Source organism: Felis catus, chromosome F2 (assembly GCF_018350175.1).
Source record: "Felis catus isolate Fca126 chromosome F2, F.catus_Fca126_mat1.0, whole genome shotgun sequence".
Classification (NCBI taxonomy): domain Eukaryota; kingdom Metazoa; phylum Chordata; class Mammalia; order Carnivora; family Felidae; genus Felis; species Felis catus.
The window spans coordinates 48,029,314-48,057,273 of record NC_058385.1 but is presented as its reverse complement, the minus strand read 5'-3'; the positions used below and the strand labels follow the sequence as shown (position 1 = coordinate 48,057,273).

Here is a 27,960-nt window from a genome sequence, read left to right as displayed (position 1 = left end):
CAGATACTTTATTTGAATATCTCTAAGTACCTTTCTCATTCTCATCTATTTAATAATTGGTGGTCTTTACTTTCTGGTTGTATTCATTATATAGGGAAGCAAGTCTCAAAATTTTTGGTCTCAGGATTTCTTTATGCTTTTAAAAAATATTGAGGACTCATCTATTTGTGTGATTTGTTGATATTTCCATATTAGAAATGAAAACAAACTTACATCATTGAAATTTGGGTTATTAAATCATTTTAAAATAGCAGTAATAACCCATTATATTTTATTATAAATAAAATAACAGTAATACCTCATTATATTTTATTATAAATAGCACATATTTATGAAAAAACACTATTTCATACCCCCCAAATTTTTGCAACCTTTTAAATGTCTGATTTAATAGAAGACAACTGGATTATATCTGCTGCTACATTCAATTTGTTGTAGAATATTTTTGTAGTTTATTGTATAGTTATGAAGAAAATCTAATCTTATTCAGATGGGTAGTTAGAAAAGGGAGCACTACTTTACCAGGCTTCTTAGATTATTGTGGATGAACACCAATGTATGCTCATGAGAGAATGGTAGTAATAAATAAATAAATAGTGCCTTAGCATTGTTATGAAAATAGTTTTGACCCCAGACCTCCTCAGTGTGTGGATTTCCAGGGACCCTCTGGACCACATGTTGAGAACCAGCAATGTAGAGAAGGGTATGGGGCAAGCCTGTTTCATATCAGGGAAGAAACAGATGTCTGCATTGCCTTCAGTTCAAGAATGAGAAAAGTGATGGTTCTCAATGGGTGTAAAAAATCACCCAAGAGTTTGTAGAAAAACCCTGCAGAATCCTGGTCCTCACCAGAGAGTGATTTAGGAGGCCCAGGTAGGACTGGGGAATCTGCATTTTATATCAAGCTGATTCTCTCATGAGTGGTTTAAGAAATACCAGCTTTAAAGAAAAAAAGGAGGAGGGGCCCCTGGATGGCTCAGTCGGTTAAGCGTCCTACTCTTGATTTTGGCTCATGTCGTGATAACGTGGTTGTGAGATCCAACCCTGCATCTGGCTCTGCGCTGACAGCACAGGACCTGCTTGGGATTCTCTCTCTCCACCGTTCACTTTCTTGCTCTCTCTCAAAATAAATACACATTTTTGAAAAAGGAGGAAAACGTCAAGGTGTTCAGTATGCATCAAAAATATTAGTATGGATAGGTACCAATGGCAAATGATGAACAGGCTCTCAGATAGCATATATTTCATGATTACCAAAGAAAGTAACCTAGAAAGAGAGAAAATAGAGGAGGGCGGTAGCCACCATGTAGCAACATGAGGGCTCCAGTGAAATTCTCCATATTGCTTGCCCCCAAGGCAAACCTATAGTGCAGATGCAGAAAAAGCACCTGACAAAATTCAATGTCCATTTATGATAAAAACTTTCAAAAAAGCAGGTATAGAGGAAACATACTTCAACATGGTAAAGCCATACATGACAGACTCACAGCTAACATTATACTCAAGGGCGAAAAGCTGAAAGCCTTTCCTCAAGATCAGGAACAAGACAAGGATGCCTACTCTCACCACTTTTATTCCACAAAGTATTGGAAGTCCTAGTTGGAGCAATTAGGCAAGAAAAAAAAAAAAAAAAGGCATCCAAATTGGAAAGGAAGAAGTAAAACTCACTGTTTGCAGATGACATGATATTATACATAGAAAACCCCAAAGGCTCCATCAAACAAACAAACAAAAAACTATTAGAACTAATAAAAAGATTCAGTGAAGTTGCAGGATATAAAATTCATATACAGAAGTCTGTTGTGTTTCTATACAATAATAATGAACTATCAGAAAAAGAAATTAAACAATCCCATATATAATTGCATCAACAAGAATAGAATACCTAGGAATAAATTTAACAAAGGAGATGAAGACTTGGATATTGGAAACTATAAGCTATTGATGAAAGAAAATGAAGACACAAATAAATGGAAAAATATTCCATGCTCAGAGATTGGAAGAATCAATATTGCTAAAATGTTCATAATACCCAAAGCAATCTATAGATTCTGTGCAATCCCTATCAAAATTCCAATGGCATTTTCAAAGAAATAGAATAAACAATTCTGAAATTTATGTGGAACTACAAAGAAAATCCCAAATAGCCAAGCAATCTTGAGAAAGAACAAAGCTAGAGGCATCATGCACCCTGATTTTAAACTATTTTACAAAGCTATAGTAATCAAAACAGTATAAAAAAACAGACACATAGATCAATGGAACAGAAGAGAGAGCCCAGAAATAAACCCATGCCTATATGGCCAATTAATTGATGACAAAGGAGCCAAGAATATACAATTGGGAAAAGATAGTCTCCTCAAAAGGTAAGAAGTGTTGGTGAGGATGTGGACAAAAGGGAGCCCTTGTACACTATTGCTGGGAATGTATATTTGTTCAGCCACTGGGGAAACCGGTATGGAGGTTCCTCAAAAACTGAAAAATAGAACTACCATATGATCCAGTGATTCAATTCCTCTTCTGGGTATTTATCTGAAAAAAGTTAAAACACTAACTCAAAAAAAAAATCTGCACCCCCATGTTCATTGCAGCATTATTTATAATAGCCAAGATGTGGAAACAACCTAAGTGCCCATCAATGTATAAATGGATAAAGAAAATGTGGTGTGAATAATACATATGTTATTATATATATATATATATATATATATATATATATATATATGAATAATAATGGCACAGAATTTAGCCATAAAAAAAAATGAAATTTCACCATTTGCAACAACATGGATGGACCTTGAAGGCATTGTAAGTGAAACAAGTCAGACAGAGAAAAACAAATACCACATGATCTCTCTTATATGTGGAAACTAAGAACAAAAAAACTAAAAACTAAAATCCAAGCTCATAGATACAACAGATTGGTGGTTGTAAGAAGTAGGGGCTAGGGGGCAGGAGAAATGGGTAAAAGGAGTCACAGTTTAAAAGAAAAGAGGGTCTATTGGGCAAATGTCTATAATCAGAAAAGCAAATAGGCTAATGTATAAACTTTTGGAAAAAAAAGAATCATTTCCCATGAACAACATTTCAGTTGACCCTTGAACAACATGGGTTTGACTTAGGTGGGTCCACTATACACAGATTTTTTTCAATAAATACAGTATATGTAAATGTATTTTTTCTTCCTTATTTTCTTAATAAAATTTTCTTCAGCTTTATTCTGAGAATACAGTATATAATACATATAACACAAAATATGTGTTGATTGATTATTATCTGTAAGGTTTCCATTCAACAATGAGCTATTAGTAGCTAAGTTTTGAGGAGTCAAAAATTATACATGGATTCTCAAAACAAAATCTATAATTCCACATATTTAAAAAAAATTTTTTTTTTCAACGTTTATTTATTTTTGGGACAGAGAGAGACAGAGCATGAACGGGCGAGGGGCAGAGAGAGAGGGAGACACAGAATCGGAAACAGGCTCCAGGCTCCGAGCCATCAGCCCAGAGCCCGACGCGGGGCTCGAACTCACGGACCGCGAGATCGTGACCTGGCTGAAGTCGGACGCTTAACCGACTGCGCCACCCAGGCGCCCCAATTCCACATATTTTTAGAGAAAATCCTGAGAACAAAAGATTGAGAGTATCATTTTAAAGAATAAGCTTTGCGCCAACTCAGAGAAAAAAAGATATAATAAAAAACTGAATTTCCTGAAATGAAGGAAGAGAGAAATTTGTATGTCGTTCATTATGTAGGACATACATAATAAAGAACTATACACTCTGAGTGAAATTGTTGAAAGACAAAGTTAAAGGGAATATGGCAGAAATAAAGTTACCTCCTAAAGAAAAAAAAAAATATGTCCTACTTTCCCATCTTTAAAACAAATCATGAAGCCTTCATATTTGTTATAGCTTTTAGAATAAATATTTTGGAAATCTTCTTTTAATTTACATCTCTCTAAATTTGTCAAGTTTACTTCTCTTAACCCTTTAAGAGAAGTAGCCTTCTGTAACTATTTCTGTCATGATTTTCATTCTTTAGTATTCACGTGAATACACGGAATAGTTAAAGATTTCCTCTTATTCGTAATGTTTGTGTTATAGTCTAGTTCTCTTACAGTTAAATGTCCATATGACATTGCCTTAATGACAAACATGCATCAGCTATAACTATCCATTATCTTACTAATAGTAAGATAAAAATATAGAAATCTGTATGTTAAACTAAAGACAGATCTTCATCTTAAAAAATGTAGCTGGTCTAAAGAGCTATTTTTGTTTTCAAGAGTCAGCAGACCACAGTGATTATTATTACATTTAATATTTATTACATAGTACACTAAAGATTCTTCTCTTGATAATTCCTTCTAAACAGTATATACTCAATAAGTACTTATTTAATTTACATTTCTTTTTTTTTTTTCAAAGTGACTTTTAAAATTGTGTCTGTATAAGTAAAATACTCTAAAAGTTTTTCTGATGTTTGGGGCTACTAATAGACAATTATTTGATAAAATTGATCTGATTTGATTTATTTAAGATAATCAGGGAAAAGAACAAGGACAAACCAGAGCACTATTTAGAGACTGCCAGAAATATTAAAAGTTCTCTTTCTTTTTGGAAATTAAATATTACAATTACATTTGCTGTGGCAGTTATAAATATTCTGGATCAGATTTTAGCAGTTTTCATAGAATGAATGGTAATGTCTTTTATCACCTAGTGCTTATATAGCTTCCATTGATTCAGTTCAGAACACGTTCATTAAGCGCACTCTCTGTGTTTGGTCCTGTGACAGTACTGGGATACAAGCTATGATGTCATTGTTGAAACAGGTCTGTGGTTGGTTCAAGCACTCAGCTGCCCTGCCTTTATCTCACAGTCCTATAGACCAAACCTTTCTCCCTAGACAGACATGTCTATGAATATTTCTCCTGAGCATATGAAGTGTGGTGACATTTGCTGGGGTCAGACTTATAATCGGTCCCTAGGGATAGTGTTACAGAGATGGTTCTATTATAGACCTTTTAGGAGATGGGCTTCTGCAAAGTCCTTGCATAATATTGAGTAACCTTTGAAAATTGGGCCTTATGTATTTAGCAGAAGATAGTATTTTTGCTTATATGATGGGATATTTTATCCAATAGACATATTTGTTATCTTTAGCTGGATGTATCTTTTTTTTTTTTTAATTGTAGATGCATGGCAATGTTTTTTGGAATGTTCACTGCTAATCTATAACGTATCTTAGGTTTCTAAAAATAAAAACCTCAGCAACGTCCCCTCCCTCAATCGTCAAGAGGGAGACATTTGTCATAAGATCTTCTCTTCTACTCTGTATTTCCAATACATGCACATTTATATGTACATACTACACTCATAGGCACTTGTGGCGCACAGATAAATTGCCTCTTTTTTTGAGTAGGGAAAGATCTCCTTTGTCCAGATACCAAGACCCACAGGAGTGCAGTGTCTGACATACGATTTGAAGTCGACACACCTACGTGTTTTTCTGCAGTAGTAGGTAGAGGTGGTGGGTTTCCTCCTCTGAACACGCTTGACTATGGCACTAATTTGTTGGTTTTGTTTCTTGGCAAAATAGTTGTGATATTGGTATAAATATATATGTAAAAATATGTGTGTTTTATATATGTAAGCTTGAAAATGTCTGCAGTATATGATATTTCAGAAAAGAAAACTATTTTCTGTCTCCAGGGGAAAGAGTGGTGGCTTTTGCAGCTGTAGAAGGGATTTTCTTCTCGGGATCTTTTGCTGCTATATTCTGGCTGAAGAAAAGAGGTCTTATGCCTGGACTCACTTTTTCCAATGAACTCATCAGCAGAGATGAAGTAAGGAAGGAAGTATTCTTCTAGTTATATTTGTTTTCATTTTTGGTGTTTATTTTTCTTTCCCCTGGAAAATGCTTATAATGACACATATCCTGGTAATTAAAAGAAAGTAGGAAGTAATTTCTTACTTGGTTTTTAAGACATTGTGTTTTTCTTCTGCCTCTTGTTCCTCCTCAGTCTTCCCTGCTCATCCTTAAATATCATTAAATCCTAGGTTCCCACCTTGGCCTCTCTCCTTCACTGTACATGACCTCCTGGCTGATCTTGTCTGTTTCCATGGAATCAGCTACCATTTAGATGCTCATAACAACCCCAACTTTAGCGCAGACATTCTTTTTTTGAGCTCCAAACCCATATGTTCAAGTGCATGTCAGATAGTTTGTCCTGAAAGGCTCCACAGATATCTCAAACCTAATATTTCAGAAATAAAATGCATCCTTTGTCCCCCAGATTCATTCTTCGGTTTTCCCTGTATCATTGAATGATACTACCTTCTATCCAGTCATCCAAATTTGAATTCTGGGAGTCATTTTAGATTGCATTCTTTCTTTCTTAGCCACATCCAGCCAGTAACTAAATCTTGTCTCCATCTGCCTGCACTGCCCTTTCCATCTTCCTACCAACTTTTCCATCTGTTGATTACCTTCGCACAGGTGACAACTCAAAACTTTCCTGACTCAATTAGGTAGAATGGACCACTCTTTCCTTTATGTATCCCTTTGAAACTGGTACCTGTCCCTATATTAGAGTCCGTACATATTCTGTACTTTATTCCTCTCTCCTCTGTTGGACTCAAGGCTCCCTGTGTGCAACACCTTGTCTTATTTGTCTTTCTGTTCTCAAGATTTAGCCCATCACAGCCTTCAGTTCATATTTATTGACTGCACTAATCCTGGCCCCTCAGCTTCTTTCTTTTCTTTTTTTTTTTTTCAGTATATGAAATGTATTGTCAAATTGGTTTCCATACAACACCCAGTGCTCATCCCAAAAGATGCCCTCTTCAATGCCCATCACCCACCCTCCCCTCCCTCCCACCCCCCATCAACCCTCAGTTTGTTCTCAGTTTTTAAGAGCCTCTTATGCTTTGGCTCTCTCCCACTCTAACCTCTTTTTTTTTTTCCTTCCCCTCCCCCATGGGTTTCTGTTAAGTTTCTCAGGATCCACATAAGAGTGGCAGAGAATCTAAGGACAGCTTATTTCTAAGTGACACTGTCAAGTTGTTAACTTCTCTGAGCCTCAGTTTCTTCCACTATAAACCTTGATAGGATTTTGTTAAAATAAAATGAACGAGTATGTGTGAAAATACTCTTTAAGTGCCATAAAATGCTTTGTATAATTTTTGTTATTTCATGTCTTTCAATTTCTAATAATTTTTATCATAAATGTCTTATGTGGTGATTATAGAGACGTCAGAGAATAAAATCACTCAATCTTAACACAGAGATAACCACGTTTAGTATTTCATTGTATTTCTTTTTAGACAATTTTCTACATTTAAATCTGTGTAGATATATGAACATCATAATTTTATGATTTAAAATACTCTGCTTTTTGCATATTTTTATGAGCTGAGATTTATTAGAATATTGTGAGCATTTTTCTATGAAACTAAGGAATTTTAGAAAGAGTAGTTATGTTAGATATATAATATTCTAATGAAGGAATGTATCAATTATTTGACTATTCTATAATTGGGAATTCAGGTTATTTCTGGGTTTTTTTGTTTAGTTCTTTTGCTATAATGCAAAATGAATGTCTTTGTATGTGAGCTTTGTCCCAATTTCGTATGATTTTCCTATGCTAGATTGCTTATACATAAAGTTACTAGATTATAAGGCTTAAACATTTAAAGATTATCCATATTTATTTGCAGATTTCTTCCCAGAAATTTTATAGCAAGCCCTACCCAGCAATGTATGAATGTGTCTTTTCTTACCATAACCTCACCAAAATTTGGATTTCTGTTTTAAATATTTGACAAATTTGATAGGGGTAATGGTTTCTTATTTTTGGTTTTATTTGCATTTGTTTGATTACTACTTAGATTGAACTTTTTTTCATAATGATATTAGTTATTTGTATTTTTTTTCCCTTTTATCTATTCTTGTCTTTTGCCTCTATTTCTGTTGATATACATTCCCAATGCACAGTGACTGATGGGGCTCTTTCAATAAGTGTTTGTTTTTTTAATTTGTTATATTTATGCATAAATATTATGTAAAATATTAATTTTGTCATATTTATTGTAAATACATTCCCAGTTTGTCCTTTGCTTTTAAAATTTTTTTAAATTTATCTTTATTATAATAATTATTATTTTTTAAATTTACATCCAAGTCAGCATATAGTGCAACAATGATTTCAGGAGTAGATTCCTTAATGCCCCTTACCCATTTAGCCCACCCCCCCCCCAACCCCTCCAGTAACCCTCTGTTCTCCATATTTAAGAGTCTCTTATGTTTTGTCCTCCTCCCTGTTTTTATATTATTTTTGCTTCCCTTCCCTTATGTTCATCTGTTTTGTATTAGTGAGGTCATATGATATTTGTTTTTCTCTGACTGGCTAATTTCGCTTAGCATAATACCCTCTAGTTCCATCCACGTAGTTGCAAATGGCAAGATTTCATTCTTTTTGATTGCCGAGTAATACTCCATTGTATATATATACCACATTTTCTTTATCCATTCATCCATCGATGGATATTTGGGCTCTTTCCATACTTTGGCTATTGTTGATAGTGCTGCTATAAACATGGGGGTGCATGTGTCCCTTCGAAACAGCACACTTGTATCCCTTGGATAAATACCTAGTAGTGCAATGGCTGGCTCATAGAGTAGCTCTATTTTTAATTTTTTGAGGAACCTCTATACTATTTTCCAGAGTGGCTGTACCAGTTTGCAGTCCCACCAGCAGTGCAAAAGAGATCCTCTTTCCACATCCTCACCAACATCTGTTGTTGCCTGAGTTGTTAATGTTAGCCATTCTGACAGGTGTGAGGTGGTTTTGTGGTTTTGTGGTTTTGATTTGTATTTCCCTGATGATGAGTGATGTTGAGCATTTTTTCATATGTCAGTTGGCCATCTAGATGTCTTCTTTGGAGAAATGTCTATTCATGTCTTTTGCCCATTTCTTCACTGGATTATTTGTTTTTTGGGTGTTGAGTTTGATAAGTTCTTTATAGGTTTTGGATACTAACCCTTTATCTGACATGTCGTTTACAAATATCTTCTCCCATTCTGTCGGTTGCCTTTTAGTTTTGCTGATTGTTTCCTTTGCTGTGCAGAAGCTTTTTGTTTTGATTATGTCTAGGGGCCAGGGGCGCCTGGGTGCCTCAGTCAGTTAAGCGTCCAACTTTGGCTCAGGTCATGATCTCATGGTTCATGGGTTCAAGCCCCACATCAGGCTCTGTGCTGACAGCTCAGAGCTTGGAGCCTGTTTCGGATTCTGTGTCTCCCTCTCTCTGTGCCCCTCCCCCACTCACGCTCTGTCTCCCTCTGTCTCAAAAATAAATAAACATTAAAAAAAATTTTATTTTGATTAGGTCCCAATAGTTCTTTTTTGTCTTCTCGAGGATTTTGATGGCTTCCTGTCTTACATTTAGGTCTTTCATCCATTTTGAGTTTATTTTTGTGTATAGTATAAGAAAGTGGTCCAGGTTCATTTTTCTGCATGTCGTTGTCCAATTTTCCCAGCACCACTTGCTGAAAAGACTGTCTTGATTCTACTGGATATTCTTTCCTGCTTTCAAAGATTAGTTGGCCATATGTTTGTGGGTCCATTTCTGGGTTCTCTGTTCAGTTTCATTGATCTGAGTGTCTGTTTTTGTGCCATGTCCTTTGCTTTTCAATTTTATTTGTTCTTTTAACATACAAAACCCTGAAATTGATGTGATCCACTTCCAGAGATATTTAAATAATTACACATATTTTCCTCTTGACTTTTGAACATTTAACTTTAATACAATTGGAATTTGTCTAGTATTAAGTATAGAATTTGGTACAAATATAGGATAAGTTAGAATTTAACTTAACTTTATTTCACACACTCTTAGGAAATTTTTCTAGTTCTTTTGTTAAGTAATCGATCTTTATCCATTGACTTGTGATGGCTTTTTTATTATATATTAAAGTTTTTAAGTGTACTAAAATCTGTTTGGGGGTTATTTTTTCTTTTCATTAACCTATCTATTGAATTCCATGCCAAACAAACAATTTTAATTATTGTTGTTTTTTATGTTTTGATAACTACTAGGATAAATCCCATAACATTAAATCCTATTGAAAATTTAAATCCTATTAAAATTGTTCTTATAAGATTCTGCCCATATATTCTTAAGGAATATATTTTTTTTAAGTTTGTAATGTTTCCTTAATTTATTTTTGAGGGAGAGATGGAGTGCAAGTGAGGGAGGGCTAGAGAGAGAGGGAGACACAGAATCCAAAGCAGGCTCCAGGCTCTGAAATGTCAGCACAGAGCCCCAAGTGGGGCTTGAACTCATGAACCGTGAGATCATGACCTGAGCTGAAGTTAGATGCTTAACCGACTGAGCCACACAGGCACCCCAGATTAGTTTTTTAATTGAAATGTATTTGACATACAATATTGTGCAAACTTAAGATATGTAACATATTAATTTTATACATTTTTCTGTTGTGATACGATTGCCATTGTAACAATAATTTGGACCTCTATCATATTACATAATTATATCTTTTTGGTAGCTCAAATAATTAAGTTCTCGTCTCAGATTAATTTTTTTAATGTTTATTTACTTTTTGAGAGAGAGTACCTATATGTGTGTGAGCGGAGGAGGGGCAGAGAGAGCGAGCAAGCGCGAGAGAGAATCCAAACCAGTCTCCATCTGTCAGTGCAGATCTCAACGTGGGGCTTGAACCCACAAACCTTGAAATCTTGACTTGATCTGAAACCAAGAGTCAGACGCTTAACTGTTTGAGCCACTCAGGTGCCCCTCAGATTAGATTTTTTTTTAATGTGGGGTTTTTGTTTTTTGTTTTTTGGGTTTTTTTTTTTTGAGAGACAGAGAGAGAGAATTAGAGGCAGAGCAGGGGAGGAGCAGAGAGAGAGAGAAGGAGACAGAGAATCTCAAGCAGGCTCCACACTGTCAGCGCAGAGCCCAATGTGGGGCTCTAATTCACGAACTGTGAGATCATGACCTGAGCTGAAACCAAGAGTCAGATGTTTGACCATTTGAGCCACCCAGGAGCTCCATAATTTTTTAACTAGAAACAATCCCATTGAAATTTTTATTGGAATTACTTTAAACCTCAAAATTAATTTTATCTACTTATTGATTTAGCAGAATGAGTGCCTACCTTTGATTTCCTCATCTCTGTAATAGGTAGCTAGCTCTCAGTTCTAATCAACACTTTCTGTAACAGCTTTCACAGTTTATTTGAAATTCAGCCTTTGGTAATTTGAAGTATCCTCTTGAGTCCAGTCTGGGAAAAATGTTTGACTAGCAAATCTTCTAAGATTAGCTGTTCAAAGGGGCTTTTTTTCTGATGGTTTCTTCTGGGAATGATAACTAGGTAAATAATCCTTGGAATACAACCTTTGATTTGAGTCTTATCTTTAATTTGTCTTTGGTTTTTGCTGATTTATTTAGAAAAACCCAAGTAAACTCTGATGTAAAGTGCACAGTCCCTCCTCCACCTTCTGCCCCTCCTCCTCCTACAAAATTATTTCTTTTTCTTTGCAGTTTAGAAATGTTCACTGACTCTGCCTTGAGGTCAGTCTCTAGCTTAATTTTGTTTGGCACTGCATCATCTTTCTCTGTCTCTGGCCTCTCTCTTTCTTTTGACTTTTTGCAATTACTCCTGTTGTTTTCAGCTTTTTACCATCTGTTCTGTGTTTTGGAATCCTGATCACTGTAGGTTGGATCTCCTTGCTCTGTTCTCTATTTAAAGCTCTCTACGATTTCTTGTATTTGCATAACCATTCTGTTCTCAAGGTATCTCACAAGTTTATTTTCTTTGGTTATCTGCAGTGTCATTTCTACTTTGTATAGCTTCAAATGGTTTTCTTAATTCTTCAGTCTCCATTTTCATTGCACTAAATTTATTTTTATCTTGAGCTGTTCTTATTTAAGATGTCTTTCTGAAATCTCATGAGTTTCATCTTTATTTTTTTAATTATTATTTTTAATGTTTGTTTATTTTTGAGAGAGAGAGAGAACACAAGTTGGGGGGGGGGCAGAGGATCTAAAGCAGGCTCTACACTGATAGCAGAGAGCCAGAAAGGGGACTCAAACCCATGAGCCATGAGATCATGGCCTGAGCCAAAGTTGGACACTTAACCAACTGAGCCACCCAGGTACTCCTCACCTTTTTCTTTAAATACTTATTATTTTCAATCATTTTTAATTTTTTTATACATTAGAAATTAATGAATTTTCATTCTATCCCTTGCTTTGTTTTCCTTTCTGAAACGATTTTGGTTGCAGATTTTTATTGTTGTTGTTGATTGATTCATCTGTCATGTTTATGAATTAAGATTGGCTGGCACTGAAAAATTTTCATGATAGGTTATTATAATTGGCATTTTAATGAGATTTGAAGGAAAGTAGTTCCTGGTACTATGAATTCTTTTATCTTCCAGAAGTTCTGTGTTGCATTCCTAGAACCTACTTATATGATGCCTGACACATGACTGTGTGAAAATTAGACGTTCTTTGACAGTGGTACTTTTCTTCTATTTTAGGGACTTCACTGTGACTTTGCTTGCCTGATGTTTCAATACTTAGTAAATAAGCCATCAGAAGAAAGGGTCAGGGAGATCATTGTTAATGCTGTTGAAATTGAGCAGGTAAGCAGGGTAGCTTATATGATTAGCCCATCTCCTTTTCTCTGATGTTTGTAATTATTGTGTTAGGTTGACTCATTTGAAATTGCCACTTATAGGCCAAAGCAAATATCAGTAATTTTATATAGTCAACCTGACAGTATGAAAAGATGATGCATTTCAATTATTATGTCAGTTTATAATTTGGTTCATAAGCAAATGTTATACATTAAGGTTTATGTATATATGTCAATTTATAATTTGGTTCATAAGTAAATGTTATACATTAAGGTTTATGTATGTATGTTATGAAAAGATGATGCATTTCAATTATTATGTCAGTTTATAATTTGGTTACTAAGTAAATGTGATATATTAAAGTTTATGTATATTAAAACCTATTTCAGGATTTTTTTTTCTGTCCCTTTGATCTGTCACATTTTGTGCCATAGCAAACTATTTTAATCATTTCAGCTTTATATTTTTTAGCTTTTCAGCTACTGGAGGGAAGTGATAGTTTCTTATTTGTTTTGTATTTTCAAAACCAAGCAGTGTATCTAGCTTGAAGCATGCACCAAATGTTTATAGAATTAACAAGTCAATGAGTTCACAAATAGTAAAAATTTATAGAATGTAAAAATTTCTGACTACAAAGACCTGGATGTTCCACTTAATGTTTTTATCATTTGAAAGAACTAGTTTAAAAATACAATTAAAACTTTTGACTCTTTAAAAAAAATACCATACAGTTCAATAGCCATAGTTTTCATATTGGGAGGGGTGAAAAGGAATGAAATTCATTTTAGTATTTTTAATCATTTTGAGAACTAAATCCAAATGGTTAGTATTTTTATTTTTTTCTCGATTAACACTTTGCTACTGTCTTTCAATATAGTTGGAGTTCAGTTTAACCCCCAGATCCATTTCTCTTTCTCATTTTCTTTGTTAAATGTGTTTCTCTCTTTCCTAATCCCCTTCCATAACCATGTTTCCCACAGTGATCATCTCTGGTGAATCTTTTTCCAGATATTTCAGGACAAAGTATGCCCTCTTTTCTCTCTGGAAAGTCTGTGAATTTAGGTCCTATATATACTACTTTGTAAAATATAAGTAATTTGACAGTTTCAGTTTACTTTGGCTATTTGAGAATGTGAAATACTGTGAATAGTAAAACCCCAAACATTTTTAAACAAATGGATATTGCCATGTTGAAAGAATTTACCCTAGTGAACTTTCCTCAGGGACTTAGAAGATTAAAACTAATACCCTGTTTTTATTTGGAAAATACTTATTTATTGTTCTGTCTTTGTACTTGATTCTGTTTTTGTTCTTATCTCAGGAGTTTCTAACAGAAGCCTTGCCAGTTGGCCTCATTGGAATGAATTGTGTTTTGATGAAACAATATATTGAGTTTGTAGCTGACAGATTACTTGTGGAACTTGGGTTCTCAAAGGTAAGATGTTTAAAAATTTATTACTACTAGCTAAAATGTTAGTAAGACCACTAAAACACTATATTTCATTGAAAGCATTTGTATCACATCAGTCTACTTTTTAAAATTACTGTGACAGCCTTGTTTTGCATGAACAAATTTGTTTTGCAAAATCCTTTGAAACTGGAAATTCATAACAGAAGGAAGAAGCTGATAAATCTTAGAATTAATAAGTTCAATAAATTACTTGTAATAATTGCAGGTATTTAATAGGATTATCTTTAATTGGATTTAATATGTATATATATATATGTTACCCTCATAAATCCTCATGTTGTAATTTTTGCATTAATACTTTTTTTAAAGACTTGTTTAACTTATGGGACACCTGAGTGGCTCAGTAGGTTAAGTGTCTTCACTCTTGATTTTGGCTCAGGTCATGATCTCATGGTTCGTGAGTTTGAGACCCGCATTGGACTCCCTGCTGATAGTGCAGTGCCTGCTTAGGGTTCTCTCTCTCTCTCCCTTTCTCTCTGTCCCTCCCATGTGTGTTCTCTCTCTCTCAAAATAAATAAAATAAGCTTATAAAAATAAAAAAGAAACCTGTTTACCTTTTACTTATTTAGTGAGATTGGTGCATCCAAACGTTTATACTTTTAAATACAAATGGTTATTAGGAAGACATTAACTGTCATAATTTGGTCCTTTGAACTCAGTTGCCTTTTAAGTTATTTTTCATTTTTTTTTTATCAGAGATAATATACCTGAATTTCATAAAGTCGTGTGCTTCTCACATGACGTAACAGATGGAGGCTGCAGCCAGTCTACCTGGGTTTGAATCCTGGCTCTGCCACTTTCTAGCTCTGTGACCTTAAGCACGTTGTTTAACCTCTACCTTCATTTCCTCATCTACGAAAGGGAGATAATAATAATACTTACCAGAAAGGATTGTTGATGAGTTGGTATACATAAAGCACTTAAAATACTATCAGACATACAGTAAATACATACTAAGTGGTCATGTTGTATTCACCATAATTGGATATTCATGGAACTTTACAATGTACTGTATATGCGATGGTAATTAGAAATTATAGGTTTTAACTTCTTAGCATGGAAATGTAAGCTTAAGTTGTATTTAATGAGAAGCCTTGTTATGTGTTGTTGTTCTTATGGGTGTAATTTGGCTTCTTCAGAATGTCTAATAACACTTCTTTTCTTTTTAGGTTTTTCAGGCAGAAAATCCCTTTGATTTTATGGAAAACATTTCTTTGGAAGGGAAAACAAATTTCTTTGAGAAACGAGTTGCAGAGTATCAACGTTTTGCAGTTATGGCAGAAACTACAGATAATGTCTTCACCCTGGATGCAGATTTTTAGAACTCTCCCCATAGATAAACCTATCACTGGTAAATAGCAGTCTGTTTTTCTCTGCTTTAAAAAACAAAACAAAACAAAACAAAAAAAAACAAAGTAGCTCCCTTAGGCAACAAAAGTTTGCTTAAAAGGAAATCCAAAACCAAATTTCAATAAGTTGGATTTATAGAAATACACTCTAATTTTCCCATTTGACATTCAGGATGTGACTTCAATTCTATTGTTTTGTCACGAAAATATAAGATGGTGTTATATAGTTTATATAGATTAAGAGCATGAGGTGAGGGGTCAGATTTGAGATTCTGCCCTTACTGCTTTGTGTGATCCTTGGAAAGTCAGTTAATCTCTCTAAATCTCAATGTATGTATCCTTAAAGTGGGTGTAATAGTAGCTCCTAAATTTATCATGTGGATATGAGGATTGAGCCACAAAATAGGTGCTTAGCCACGACCACCACCATTACTACTTATTAACAGTCTTAATTATGGCGATGTTGTGATAAAATTCTCCCCTGTCCTCAAAGTAATTTTGATTCTAGGTTCTAAGATCTAGAATTAGATCTTTATATTTTAATGTTTGAGGGAGAATATAAAGATTTCATTTAAAAATTATAATTCTCATTAACTTGAGAATTGCTTCTTCAAATTCCTCAGCATGTAGTAAAGGAAATTTAGTTCTCAGTTGCTTTGGGCAGGACACTTATGAAGTGAAATTCGGGAGATCAGCCTGGCAGTTGACCTTGTAAGTAAAATGATTTTGCTCCTTTAGAAATCAAAAGGTAACAATTGCCAGACATAGCTAGCCCTGAAATGTTTAAACCCTGGGTGAATTAGCTAGAATAGCATTTCCTCAAGAATGTTCTAAAAGCTGTGAGCCCCTCTAGATATTTTGTGGGGAAAAATGGGATTCTGTGGTCAGATGAACCTGGGAAATGCTATCCTCCCTTCTTCCTCTCTGAAGTATATAGTCAGTACGTCAAAGAGAGAAATTCTTCAGGACATAAAACTTACTTCTCCCTGCATATCCCAGACTTACTTAACAAAGATCTGTAGTTTACCTGTTAACATCTCACCTAACTAGTATTCCTCTGAATATAGTTTGGAAAAGGCTGCCCTAGAACCATTTTGTACACAGAGGAAGGACTTGTGGACTAGGCAAAGGAGACCTGGAGGGATTTACTAAACCATATTTGTGCCGAGCTGAGTAACGTACCTGAGACTGACCTCAGCTGTGCTTCTTTAATACTCTTCAAACTCTTTTATGCTGTTAAAAGGTAGAGTCCTAATGGAACTATGCATCCTGCACAATAGCAGATGGCAAGGGAGACAAAGGTTTCTGCAGAGGAGACAGTGAGGAAAGGCCATGGACCCCTCTTTATCGTTAGGAAGAGCCAAGAGATAGCCTGAGCCCCCAAAACAGTGTAGTTCCCCACTTAACAGCAAACTGCTTTATAACATTCTGCAACCTAGAATTTAGAGATTTTTCACTTTGCATAAATTTTTGCTCCATTCAATCAGCAACGTTCTAATGACTAAAAATGGGAGTTCTCAAGTGGATGCAAGAGGACCAGGCCATAACCTTGTTAGGGAAACTGTCAGAAGCCTGTGATATTTCGGCCTATGACAGTGCCGTTTGTTCAGTGCTTCATGGTTGGCCAGCTGGTTTTACATCATGTCACGTGATCACACAACAGCCTTATAAGCTTGACAGCTAATATTGACATTTTACTGCTAGGAGAGAGTGAGGCTCAGAGAAGTTAAATGACTTGGCCAAGGTGGGCTCTTATCACTGTCCTTGCAGTAGAATTCTTTTTCCCTAGAGATTATCATCTTTCTTGTATTTAGTCCTTTACATCCATCTTGATGTGATTTTGCCTATTTTCTCATTCAGGTATCATGTACTTTATTAAGGTGTTATGTAAATTATTTACCTATATTCAGGTAGTATGCTCAAAGATGTGTATACTACTGTAGAAACACTTAACATTATAAATTGAGAATATCTGCAATAATATTGGAATGAAAGAAAAAAGTTTTCAGTGCATATTCCCTTTGTTTTGAATCCAGATCTTTCTCATAGGTAATGACAGGTGCCTTAATATGAAGCTTATTTATAGTAGCAATAAACCTAACTGTGTTGAGATGAGGAAGTTTTAATACTGAAATACTGGATTTTTAATACACTGGTTTATTATATTCAGTGTTCTATATCCTTTTCCAGGCCTTCAGGTTGCATATTTATTTATTATGTTTAGTATTTTGGTTCCTAGTTCTTAAGGAATGAAGAAATTGTGGAATTGCCTTTTAATACTATCTCACAGGTAAAGAAATTCAGAGTATGTTTACAAGTTTTTTTTAATAGCACATGTACTTAAGTCATTGCTATAGTAAAGTTAAGTTTGTTATTTAGGAATGTAAAAACTTGTAGTTCATGACAGCACTTATTAAAAATAACTTCATTGTAGTATGTAGAATCATGACTTGGAAGGACTTGGGAAGACAGTTTGATTCAGTGCTTTCAGACAAGGCTATTTTGTTGTTCAGTTACACACGATAATAAACAATTGTTTTTACCTATAAGCTTACTCGAGTCATGTCTTAGTGTCTCATTTTGGAATATCAACATTTCTTCTTCTTTTGACATTTTATTTTTTATTCATAAAAAGTGATTACAGTTGGCCCTTGAACAACATGGGACTTAGGGGCACCAAATCCCCGCACGGTTGAAAATCCACATGTAACCTTTGACTCCCCCACAAGTTAACTATTAATAGCCTACTGTTGACTGGAAGCCTTACCAATAACACAAACAAGTTGATTAGCACATATTATGTGTGTTATATGTATTGTGTACTGTATTCTTACAATAAAGTGAGTTAGAGAAAAGATGTTTTTAAGAAAATCATAAGGAAGAGAAATACACTTACAGTACTATACTCTATTTATTGAAAAAAATCCACATATACGTGGGCCTGTGCAGGTCAAACCCATGTTCTTCAAGGGTCAACTGTATTGAGAAAACATAGCAGTTTGCATATTTAAAACACACATTATTTAATATTCATAACTTTGCATTTTACATTTAAATATGCTAACTTCCATGTCATAGAATTCCCATACCGCATTTGCACGGATTAAGCTAAGGGCTTAATGTCGCTAACTGATTTTCAGTGATAAAGAAATCTGTTCCTGAGCTGCATAAAAGCCAGTTTAGTCCTATAATCAGGTATTGTGTTTTTGAACTAAATTGGCATGAATTGGTAGCCAACTCAGGAGCTCTTCTCAGTGGAATCTGCATGAGTGGTACAGAAGTGAAATCTAGTTTTTCTTTGTTTTTCCCAGCCTTCAGATAATCCCCTTTTTAGATGACTGTAAATTTGAAGGAAAACTTGATATTCCCAGGGCCTTAGAAAGAAAGGATTTCAGCTTTCAAATTTGGGGCCTAAGGAAAATATAGGTAAAAATGGAAGGATAGAGATTGATTTTTTTGTACAGATAAAAATGCAACAATTCAAGTCTTTTTCTAAGTTCACAAGATTGTTAACTTAGTGCATTTGATTCTTTTATAATAATGTTTTGTTTTTTTCCAAATGTCTGGTAATTTAGCAAAGCTATTTGGTATTTACTGTGTATATAGAGAGCTTTATTAGGTGTGGTGTACCTAAGTCTTTTTGCTAAAATGCATTGTGGTCAATCAAGCCAACCCTGAATATGTAGAATGTTGGGTTTTTTTTTTCCCCAAAGAAATAGGTTGTTTTGTTATTTTTTGGGGTTAGTGTGTTGAAATAAACTGTATCATAGCTACATCATTTTGTGTGTGTCCTTTTTGAGTAAGAGTATTTTTTTATAAGTGAAGGGGCTACCCTAATCAAGAAATGTATGTTTTCTCTTTGTGCATACAGATAAATACATATTGGTATTACTTTGTTCAACTCTCTCTCTTTCTCTCTCTCTCTCTCTCTCTCTCTCTCTCTCACACACACACACACACACACACACACACACACACACTGTTCTTTTGACATAAGTGGGATTCCCCCAGTCCTCCCTCTCATCTGCCTTCACCCAATCCATGTCTCTTTATATCCAGCTGAGATTCCACAATACATAATATTACTAGGGGTAATATGTGTACTTTACCAATACCCTGAACTCTGTTCCTCTTCTGCATTTATACCATACATAGAAAAGTCAAGGAGATTTCCCCACCCTGTTACAAACATGACGACAATCAGTTTTTCCATATTTCCCTCAATAAGCAGCCAAATGCTGCTAGAGAAAAGGGCATGTAAGACAAATTGGATCTCCTTACTATAAATCCATGTAAACATTTACCTACTGTGTTAGTCCATTGGGGCTGCTATTGAAAACTACTATAAACTGGGGGGCTGAAACTAGGCATTTACTTCTCACAGTTGTGGAGGCTGAGAAATCAAGGTGCTGACAGATTCGGTGTCCCGTGAGTCTCGCTTCCTGGTTCATAAACAGTTGTCTACTCACTATGTACTCACATGGAAGAAGGGTGAGGGAGCTCTCTGAGGTCTCTTTCATAAGGGCCCTAACCCTATTCATGATCCAGTCACCCAGGCCCCACCTCCAAACATCAGCACACTGGGGATTAGGTTTCAACATGAATTTTGGTGGGACACAGCATTCAGTTTATAGCACCTACCTCAGCACTATCTGATAACTCTAGTACAATTTCCTGGTAAACTTGTTCTCCATTCTCCACAATTGCTTTTCCATACTATGCCCACCTTCTGATACTACCCTCACTCCCCAAGAAGGCGCCTTTGTCATCTGCTTTTTCTTTGTGAATTGTGGGCCCACGAGCGATATTCTGGGCTGAAAAATTTGACAATTAGAGGAGTCCTAAATCTAGAACCTAAGAAGCCACAGTATAACTCAATATACAAATGTCTGTGCATGATTTCTGTCCTGTGGAGTCCTTGCAATCAGAGAGCGATTGAGGACATTAGCTGTTCTTTTTTTTTAAATATTAAGTATACTTTATTGTCAAATTGGTTTCCATACAACATCCAGTCCTCATCCCAACAGGTGCCCTCCTCAATGCCCAACACCCACATTCCCCTCCCTTCTAGGAATAAGAGCCACTTACTTGTGGGAGCTGCTGTTCCCTTTCCCACCGCGTGGGGTTCCCAGGGCTGCCAAGCCAAGTGCGTACTCCCATCTGTCTCCGCCCGGGGTCAAGCAGGTGATCCAGGAGGGAGCCATATCCTTACTTAAGTCATGTCTAAATGAAACTAAAGGCACAGAAGCACTTTTATTCGAATGACAAAGCTAGAGAAAAAGTCCTAGTTCCAGCTGCCCCCAAAGCCTAACGATATCCCCATTCTTTGCAATTTTTCATCATCTTCTATAAAGGTTAATAAATGACTACTTTTTGCCTAAGATAGTGTAAGTCTCCTGATTTGCAACCCAAAGGACCCTAGGTGGAACAAAAATTAGCCCCTGGAAACAAAAAAGGAATTGGGAAGAACCAGGGCGTCCGGGTATGTATCAGTCAAGAAGCTGAGAGCCCAGGGTTTGCTCCTGGAGAGGCCCCTGAGAGCCAGGTGAAGTGTTCAGTGAAACTGAAGTACTGTGGAGAGGGCGAGGTGAAGAGGAGAGGGAGGCACAGTGGAGTTGCGAGTTTTAGAAGAGCAGGGTTGTTACCAATGAATGTGGTGTCCACGATCTGCACGGTCATCCTGTAATAAGAAAAACCGCCGTCCTCGTTTTATGGGACCTTTCTAGGAGCCTTGAGCACCTGGGCTTTCTGCACACTGTGCCAGCTCTCAAACCACATCTGCCCTGCTCATTTCTCCAGGTTAGCATGTTTCCACATCACGGGAAACAAGAGCATCCTCCAGTTTGTCTGAGTAAAGGCCAAGGGGTATGTTCTTGACATTCTCTCATTGTTCATGATAGTGTCCAAATTCTGTGCAAAGAATTAATTCCCAGTGAGATAATAAGTATTTGTACATACTTTAGTGCTTGTAAGGTGATTTTGCAATCCTATTATTCTAACCGCTTCGTTGGTTCACTCATTTTATAAGAAATTGCCATGTCCCAATAATATTAAAAAGGGACCTGAGGCTCAGGTTAAGTTGCTTGCCTGAGACCGCACAACTAGTAAAAGAGGCAGGTGTTACGGCTTTAAATCCCATCATCTTTTCGCTGAGTGCACCCAGGTTTCTATTCCTACTGTTGGTGATATTTTTCATGGGATAGATCTCCTTGACCTCTACGCTTTCCTAACACACTCTGTTGGCCGGTGTCAATTTAGAGCTTCGCTTGTTCTCCCCCAAAGCCTGCTGGGAATTGTGTTTAAACATCACTTAATGGAGGGGGCAGAGAGGGCTTACCTGCTGAGGCCTGGTTGGATTGGCAATAAGGTTTGAAGACATCAGAGCTGCAAGGGCAATTAATACTTATTTTCTAATCATATTTGGGATATATATCTTCACAAATATTGCTTTAAGTAAAAAGTAAATTTTAAAGAATTAGATAAAGTAATAGTACAGGTGGAACTCAGAATGGCATATCCTGGCAGTGGTTGCATATGACAATTTTGGAAACCCGAAACCAAATCTCTCATGTCTAAAATGTTGAGCTGTCCAGATCAGAGCTCCCCAAGAAGTCCTTCTCGGAACTCAGGTTATAAAGTGGTAGCAAACAAAGACATACTTGCTTCAATTTGTTTACATTTCAGATGATAGGGGAGCACGTGCCTCTAATTCTTGTCATCTGTTGGTTTGGGTCTCTAGGTTTAGAGTCCCAAATTCCAGAGGATGTACACCGTCCTTCATGTGGCTAAGAGGGAGTCAAACCCACTGAAGGCAACATCCAGACACAATCAACCTTTACGTCTCTGAGAAAACAGTTGAGTAAAAATCTGTTCCGAGCATCTCTCCTGTGTGTGATACAATTATACTTATCTCTAGGAACTCAGCTTCATCGATGGGCCATAGAGTTTGGCACAGAGTTTTTTCCCTTTCAGATTTTTTCTCTGCTCCTACCTTCTTTACTGGCTGGCCTCTACTCATCCTCTGGGAAAGTCCTTCCTCTGTGTGCTCATAGCTCTCTATATCTGGCTGACATTTAACTGAGCCACTTTCAGATGAGAAGTTGGTTTTTTTTTTTTTTCACATTTGTGTTTTCCGTGTGGACGTAGCAGTTTATCAGTATTTCCTCAATGAATGAATGAATGACAGTCATAATTAGTTGAATCATGAAGCCTGGTTTCATGTAATCAGAATAAGCTGGTCGCTAGAAACTGTCATTTACAGAGCACATGTGCCCTGTTTGCTTTACATATATCATATCATTTTATGCTCTTAATCCTATTGTAACTTATTTTTCCTTCATCCCTTCAAAAATATTTATTGAGTGTATCCTAAATGTCAGACACTGTGCCAGGTGCCGGAGATCAAACTATGAAAAAAAACAGACCTGACGTCTGCCTCATGGAGCATAGTGGGGTAGACACATATTAAAGAGTTATTTCCTCTATTTTCAAGGTGACTTTCAGAGAGGGTTTACTCCTTATCTACTCCTTGCTTAAAGTGGTACAGATAAAGCCAGGATTCTGCCCCAGTTTGGTTTGATACAGTTCATGCTTTTCCTAGACTCCCCTGATAAAGACATCTCTGCAGCTCTGATGAGCAGAGTCCCAGGTCCCATGGGCGGTGGGTCCCAAACCACCTCAAAGGGCTGTGCAGCCTGAGATGAGGGTCAGCAGCTGCAGGCACTGCTCAGGCTGCAGGGGAGAAGCCCGTGGAGGTGAGGGTCAGACACTGCCGCATCCTACCCTCAGCTGCCGGGCGGCTCTGTTGTAGTCAGTGGGGCATTTGGTGGGCAGGGCTGATGGGAATTTAGCAAAGCTAATTCCATCTAATTCTCCACAAGGGAAGAATAGCTTCAGCATCTTGCCAGCTGCTACCAGCGTAAAGCTCAGAGTTGCCAGCCCCCGTGTGTCCTGCACGGAGCTGGAAAAAGACAAAGGAGGCTGTCGTGGCCCCCCGCCTTCCCTGAGGTCGGGTGAAGCAGAAGTGACTGTGGCGGAAGGTGGGGGGGCACACGGTACCAAGTCCCCTTTCTTGCTGGACAACTGTGACCTGGCTGCCCCACTGGCCTTCTGTTCCCCATCTGCACCTTTGACTGCCTGCAGGTGCAAGATCACGATGTTTTGCCAGAGGTCTCATTTCCTGATTTCCTCATGGTGGAGCCCTTGAGCCACTGGTTTCTCTGCTCAGAGGCTGCTCCTTCACTGTGGGAATTAAGGAGGTAGATTTTTTTTTTTTAATATATGAAATTTATTGTCAAATTGGTTTCCATACAACACCCAGTGCTCATCCCAAAAGGTGCCCTCTTCAATACCCATCACCCACACTCCCCTCCCTCCAACCCCTCATCAACTCTCAGTTTGTTCTCAGTTTTTAAGAGTCTCTTATGCTTTGGCTCTCTCCCACTCTAACCTCATTTTTTTTTTTAAGGAGGTAGATTTTAAAGAAGAACGATGCTGTTTCCAGATTAGCTTGGGCTACTGGGCGGGAGGGAGGCCTCTGGACACACAGAAGAAATTCCTGCTCAGCACTGACCCTTTAGAAAGGCAAACTCCCTTGGGCAATTTCACCCCTGGCTGGTTGTACAGAAATGAAAGTCTAGGTGACAGTACCGTAAGGGAAAGCCTTGCACTTTGGTACCAACTGAAAGAGGAAAAGCCTCTTTCCATAGAGGGATGCTGAGCACTTATGAAGCAACTGACAAAGCCACACATTTTTATGAAGTATCAGGAGGCCTGGACTAGTCACAGAGTTACCTGTGATTTTGTTATTTGCTCATCCATCACTTTGGGGGAGGGGTGGTGGAGAGGGGAGGGTCAGAAATGGCAGAAAGACAGCACTTACCCTCTGGCCCATTCTGAGAGGATCTGAGAGTGGAGGGGAAGGTATTAGCTCTTGTCTGTTGTACCAGAACGGATCACGCCATTCCTTTGGCCCTGGATATCTGAGGCTCCCATCCACCTCTGTCTGGGGAAGGTGATATCTATGGTCAGGGCAGGATATTTTAACAATTCAGGTGTGGGGAGCAGGTTTCTTGAGAGCTAGGGGTCATTAAATGATACTCCATCCTATGAACACTAAGTCCATCTTGCCTCAGTTAACTCCCTTGCAACTCATAGGAAGTACCTCCAGGTATGGGACTCTGCTATGGTGAGGTGTGGAAGAACACAGGCTTTAGAGCCAAACCACTTGGGTTCAAATCCTGGCTCTAGCATTTACTGGCTGGATGACTTTGGCAGGTTAAATGTGCAACTGGGAGGAACAACAGTATGGACTTCTTGTGTCGTTGTAGAAATACGCAGAACACTTAAAATAGACCCAGCACATAGTAAGCACTCAGGAATTGAAGCTATTATCTCCAAGCTTCTGCTTAGCATTAAAATTTCAACATTTCCATTAGCTAGAGTGACCTCAGAGTCAATAGCTCCTCCAAGGCTGAGCTATGGGCTTCTTCCCATGTCACCTTTAACAATTTCATCATTATATAGGTTTCAGTTCCCTCTTACAGGCTGGTCATCCAAATTTTTAGCATAGATTTATAAACAGTCTTAGTATCTGGCATGTTCGTTGGCTGGGAAGTAGATTTTTGTGCTTCCTTAACAAGTAAGAGAGTTTTACTCTTCCTACAACATTAGGAGTAAGTTAAAGTCAGTTCACCTTAATTATACTTACAGGTTTAACATCCGTTGTCATTATCATTAGCCTTTTAAGGCTAATAAACAAATCCCAATCCCTAATAATGAATAATTCCTGTTTGGTTCTATGAGTAGCAAAGTCAAGTAGCTTTAGCGCCACAGCGTATCACTGATCTAAGGAGAACCCTGGGTCCCAGTAGATCTGGTCCTGTTGTTCCCGCAACTAGATTGAGAGTTTGAGGGTGCAGACTCGCTGGTCCTCTGCCTTAAAAGTCCCTCCTTGCAACAGGTGGGATTCAGACTGGTTATCATTTGCAACAGGGAGCTCAGTTTGAGCTTAGGCCCTACCACTGGCCTTTAGGATCGGCTGGGTCATGACTCACTATTCATATGGTGACTCAACTGAAATTTCTTAGCCTGGGGTCTCCTGGGAGAGAATCAGTCCTGAGGCAAGGAGGAGACAGATCTGATAGGTCTGACCCAAGTGATAGGTCTGGGCAGAGATTTTGAATGTAGCATGGAAGCCACTACACAAACCCTACCAGGCAGAGCAAAGGGGAAGGTAGACCTTGAGTGGTTTCACACACCCTTGCCCATGTTGGGATGCAAACCACACAGAGGGGAACACAGAGGGAGAGGTCGGTTCTCCTTTCCAGACCAATTTTGTACTTGACTTTGGTGCCTGGCAGAGCATTGTGAAGTAGGGGTGCCTAGTTGTTCCAACTTGTTGCTATTGCAAACAATAGGTGGTGAACATCCGTATATATTTATACATATACATGTACATATACAACTGTATACAGATCCGTGATTTTCTCTGGGATAAATTGGGTCAGAAGAATGTAGAATTCTGAAGTTGCCTCACTTTTTTTTTTTTTTAAACTGTGTATGGAAGGAAAATATGCAGCCAGGCCTGTCTTTTTTTCTTTTAGATAATGCAGATGTTTACATACAAAACTTTTTTCTTTCTTGCTTGCTTTCTTGCTTTCTTTCTTATCTTTCTTTTTTTACTAAAACTGTTGATATATTTTAAAACTTTTATCTCTTTTTAAAATGTTTTAAATGTTTATTTATTTTTAAGAGAGAGAGACAGAGCACAAGTCGGGGAGGGCAGAGAGAGAGAGGGAGACACAGAATTCGAAGCAGGCTCCAGGCTCTGAGCTGTTAGCACAGAGCCCAACGTGGGGCTCAAACTGACGAACTGTGAGATCAAGACCTGGCCCGAAGTTGGACGCTCAACCGACTGAGCCACCCAGGCACCCCTAAAACTTTCATCTTTGGACTTAGGTGAAAAAATTTTGTTTTTATTTTTATTTCTGGCCACACTTCTATTTATCCCTATGGCAGATACTCTTAGTTGTCTACTCCAAAGTCATTCCCAACCCTTGCCCGCTTCAATGATAGAAGTTGGGAAAGCCACATACTTGCTTTCTCAGACTCCCTTGTAGCTAGAAGCGGCTAAGTGGCCCAGTTTGGCTAAAAAAAATACATAAAGCAAAGCCTGTTGGGTCTTACGGGGAAGTGTTTTTTCCTCACTGCTCAGAGTAAGGCTTATGAGAAGAAAATCTCTGCCAGGACTACTCCTTTGTGCCCTGCCTTCAATAAGTTGTGTGAGGATGTAATCTTGCTACAGCGGCAGCCACCTTATAATGAGCGAGGCAACATGCATGAGGAAGAACAAAAAAAGCTAAGACACTAAAGATGGAAAAGGTAAAAGGCAAAAGATGCCTGGGTTTTGAAGATACTGCTACATGGACCAGCCATGATAACTCCTACCTCCCATTCTCTGTTCTGTGAGACAAGAAGTACCCAGATTACCTAAGCCATTCTTACCCATGGCTTCTATTATAACACATACATCTGATTTGAAACAACCTCCCCTTTTTAAAACAATTCAAAATGAATTCATCATCCCTTCCCTTTCATCCTGCATTCCTCACCCATGGGGTGGTTTATTTTATGTATGTATGTATGTGTGTATGTATTTTTTTACTTAGAGAGAGGGGTGGGGGAGGGGCAGAGGGGTGGGGAGAGAGCACCTTAAGCAGTCTCCATGCTCAGTGCAGAGCCCAACATGGGGCTCCATCTCATGACAGTGAGATCATGACCTGAGCTAAATCAAGAGTCAGACCCTTAACCGACTGAGTCACCCAGACGCTATAGGGTGGTTTAAATACTCCCAGCCCGATTACATTCTTTACAGAAAGTTTAAGAATGTAAGACACCGGGATCCATTTCTCAGCAATTCTGGCGTCCTTCACAAACATTCCTGCCCACCCAGCCCTGGTTCAGCCTGGCTTTTCCATGTCTTGGCAGAGGGCACAAGGGAGCCCTGAACAGTCAGCCACCTTCCTTGTGGCCCCTCTCTTGGGCCGCACCCCTCCCCCTCCAGGGCAGCGAGGTCAGAGGAGAAGGTGTCTGAAGCCCTCCTGAGTTGTCATGCCCTGTCTGCTCCTCATTTTAGGACTGTGCCCCTTTCCTGAGGAGGAGTCTCAGTGAGTGGGATCTCTGTGTTAGTGCCTTTTAGCTGAGACCAAGTTAGAAAGGCTTAATGTTCAAACAAGAACCTTTGTCCTGAAAATAGTGCATGAGGTGCCTGTGCTGGAAGACAAGGAGCTTAGTGATTCCTTTAGACTCAGAGACGGGTGGGATCGGTTTTCCTTCTGCAGGTATGTTTGGACTGAGTGAAGTGTTTGATTGCATTACTCCTGAATGGCTGGTTTCCTGTTGTGATTTAGCTAATATTCAAATTTCCTGCATCAGAAATAAATTACAGGGCTTATTCCACCCTACAG

General features: G+C 37.7%; 1 protein-coding gene across 1 annotated transcript in view; it reads left to right on the top strand.

Moving 5' to 3' along the window:
* The window catches only part of RRM2B (ribonucleotide reductase regulatory TP53 inducible subunit M2B), a 35,471-nt gene extending 16,203 nt beyond the window's left edge, over positions 1–19,268 (top strand). Inside the window, exons 6-9 of the mRNA XM_004000027.6 lie at positions 5,721–5,854; positions 12,575–12,679; positions 13,995–14,108; positions 15,314–19,268. Of these exons, the coding sequence (XP_004000076.3) occupies positions 5,721–5,854; positions 12,575–12,679; positions 13,995–14,108; positions 15,314–15,466 (506 nt within the window). The 3' untranslated portion in view covers positions 15,467–19,268. The remainder of the gene's footprint in view (positions 1–5,720; positions 5,855–12,574; positions 12,680–13,994; positions 14,109–15,313) is intronic.
* The last annotated feature ends 8,692 nt before the right edge of the window (positions 19,269–27,960 follow it).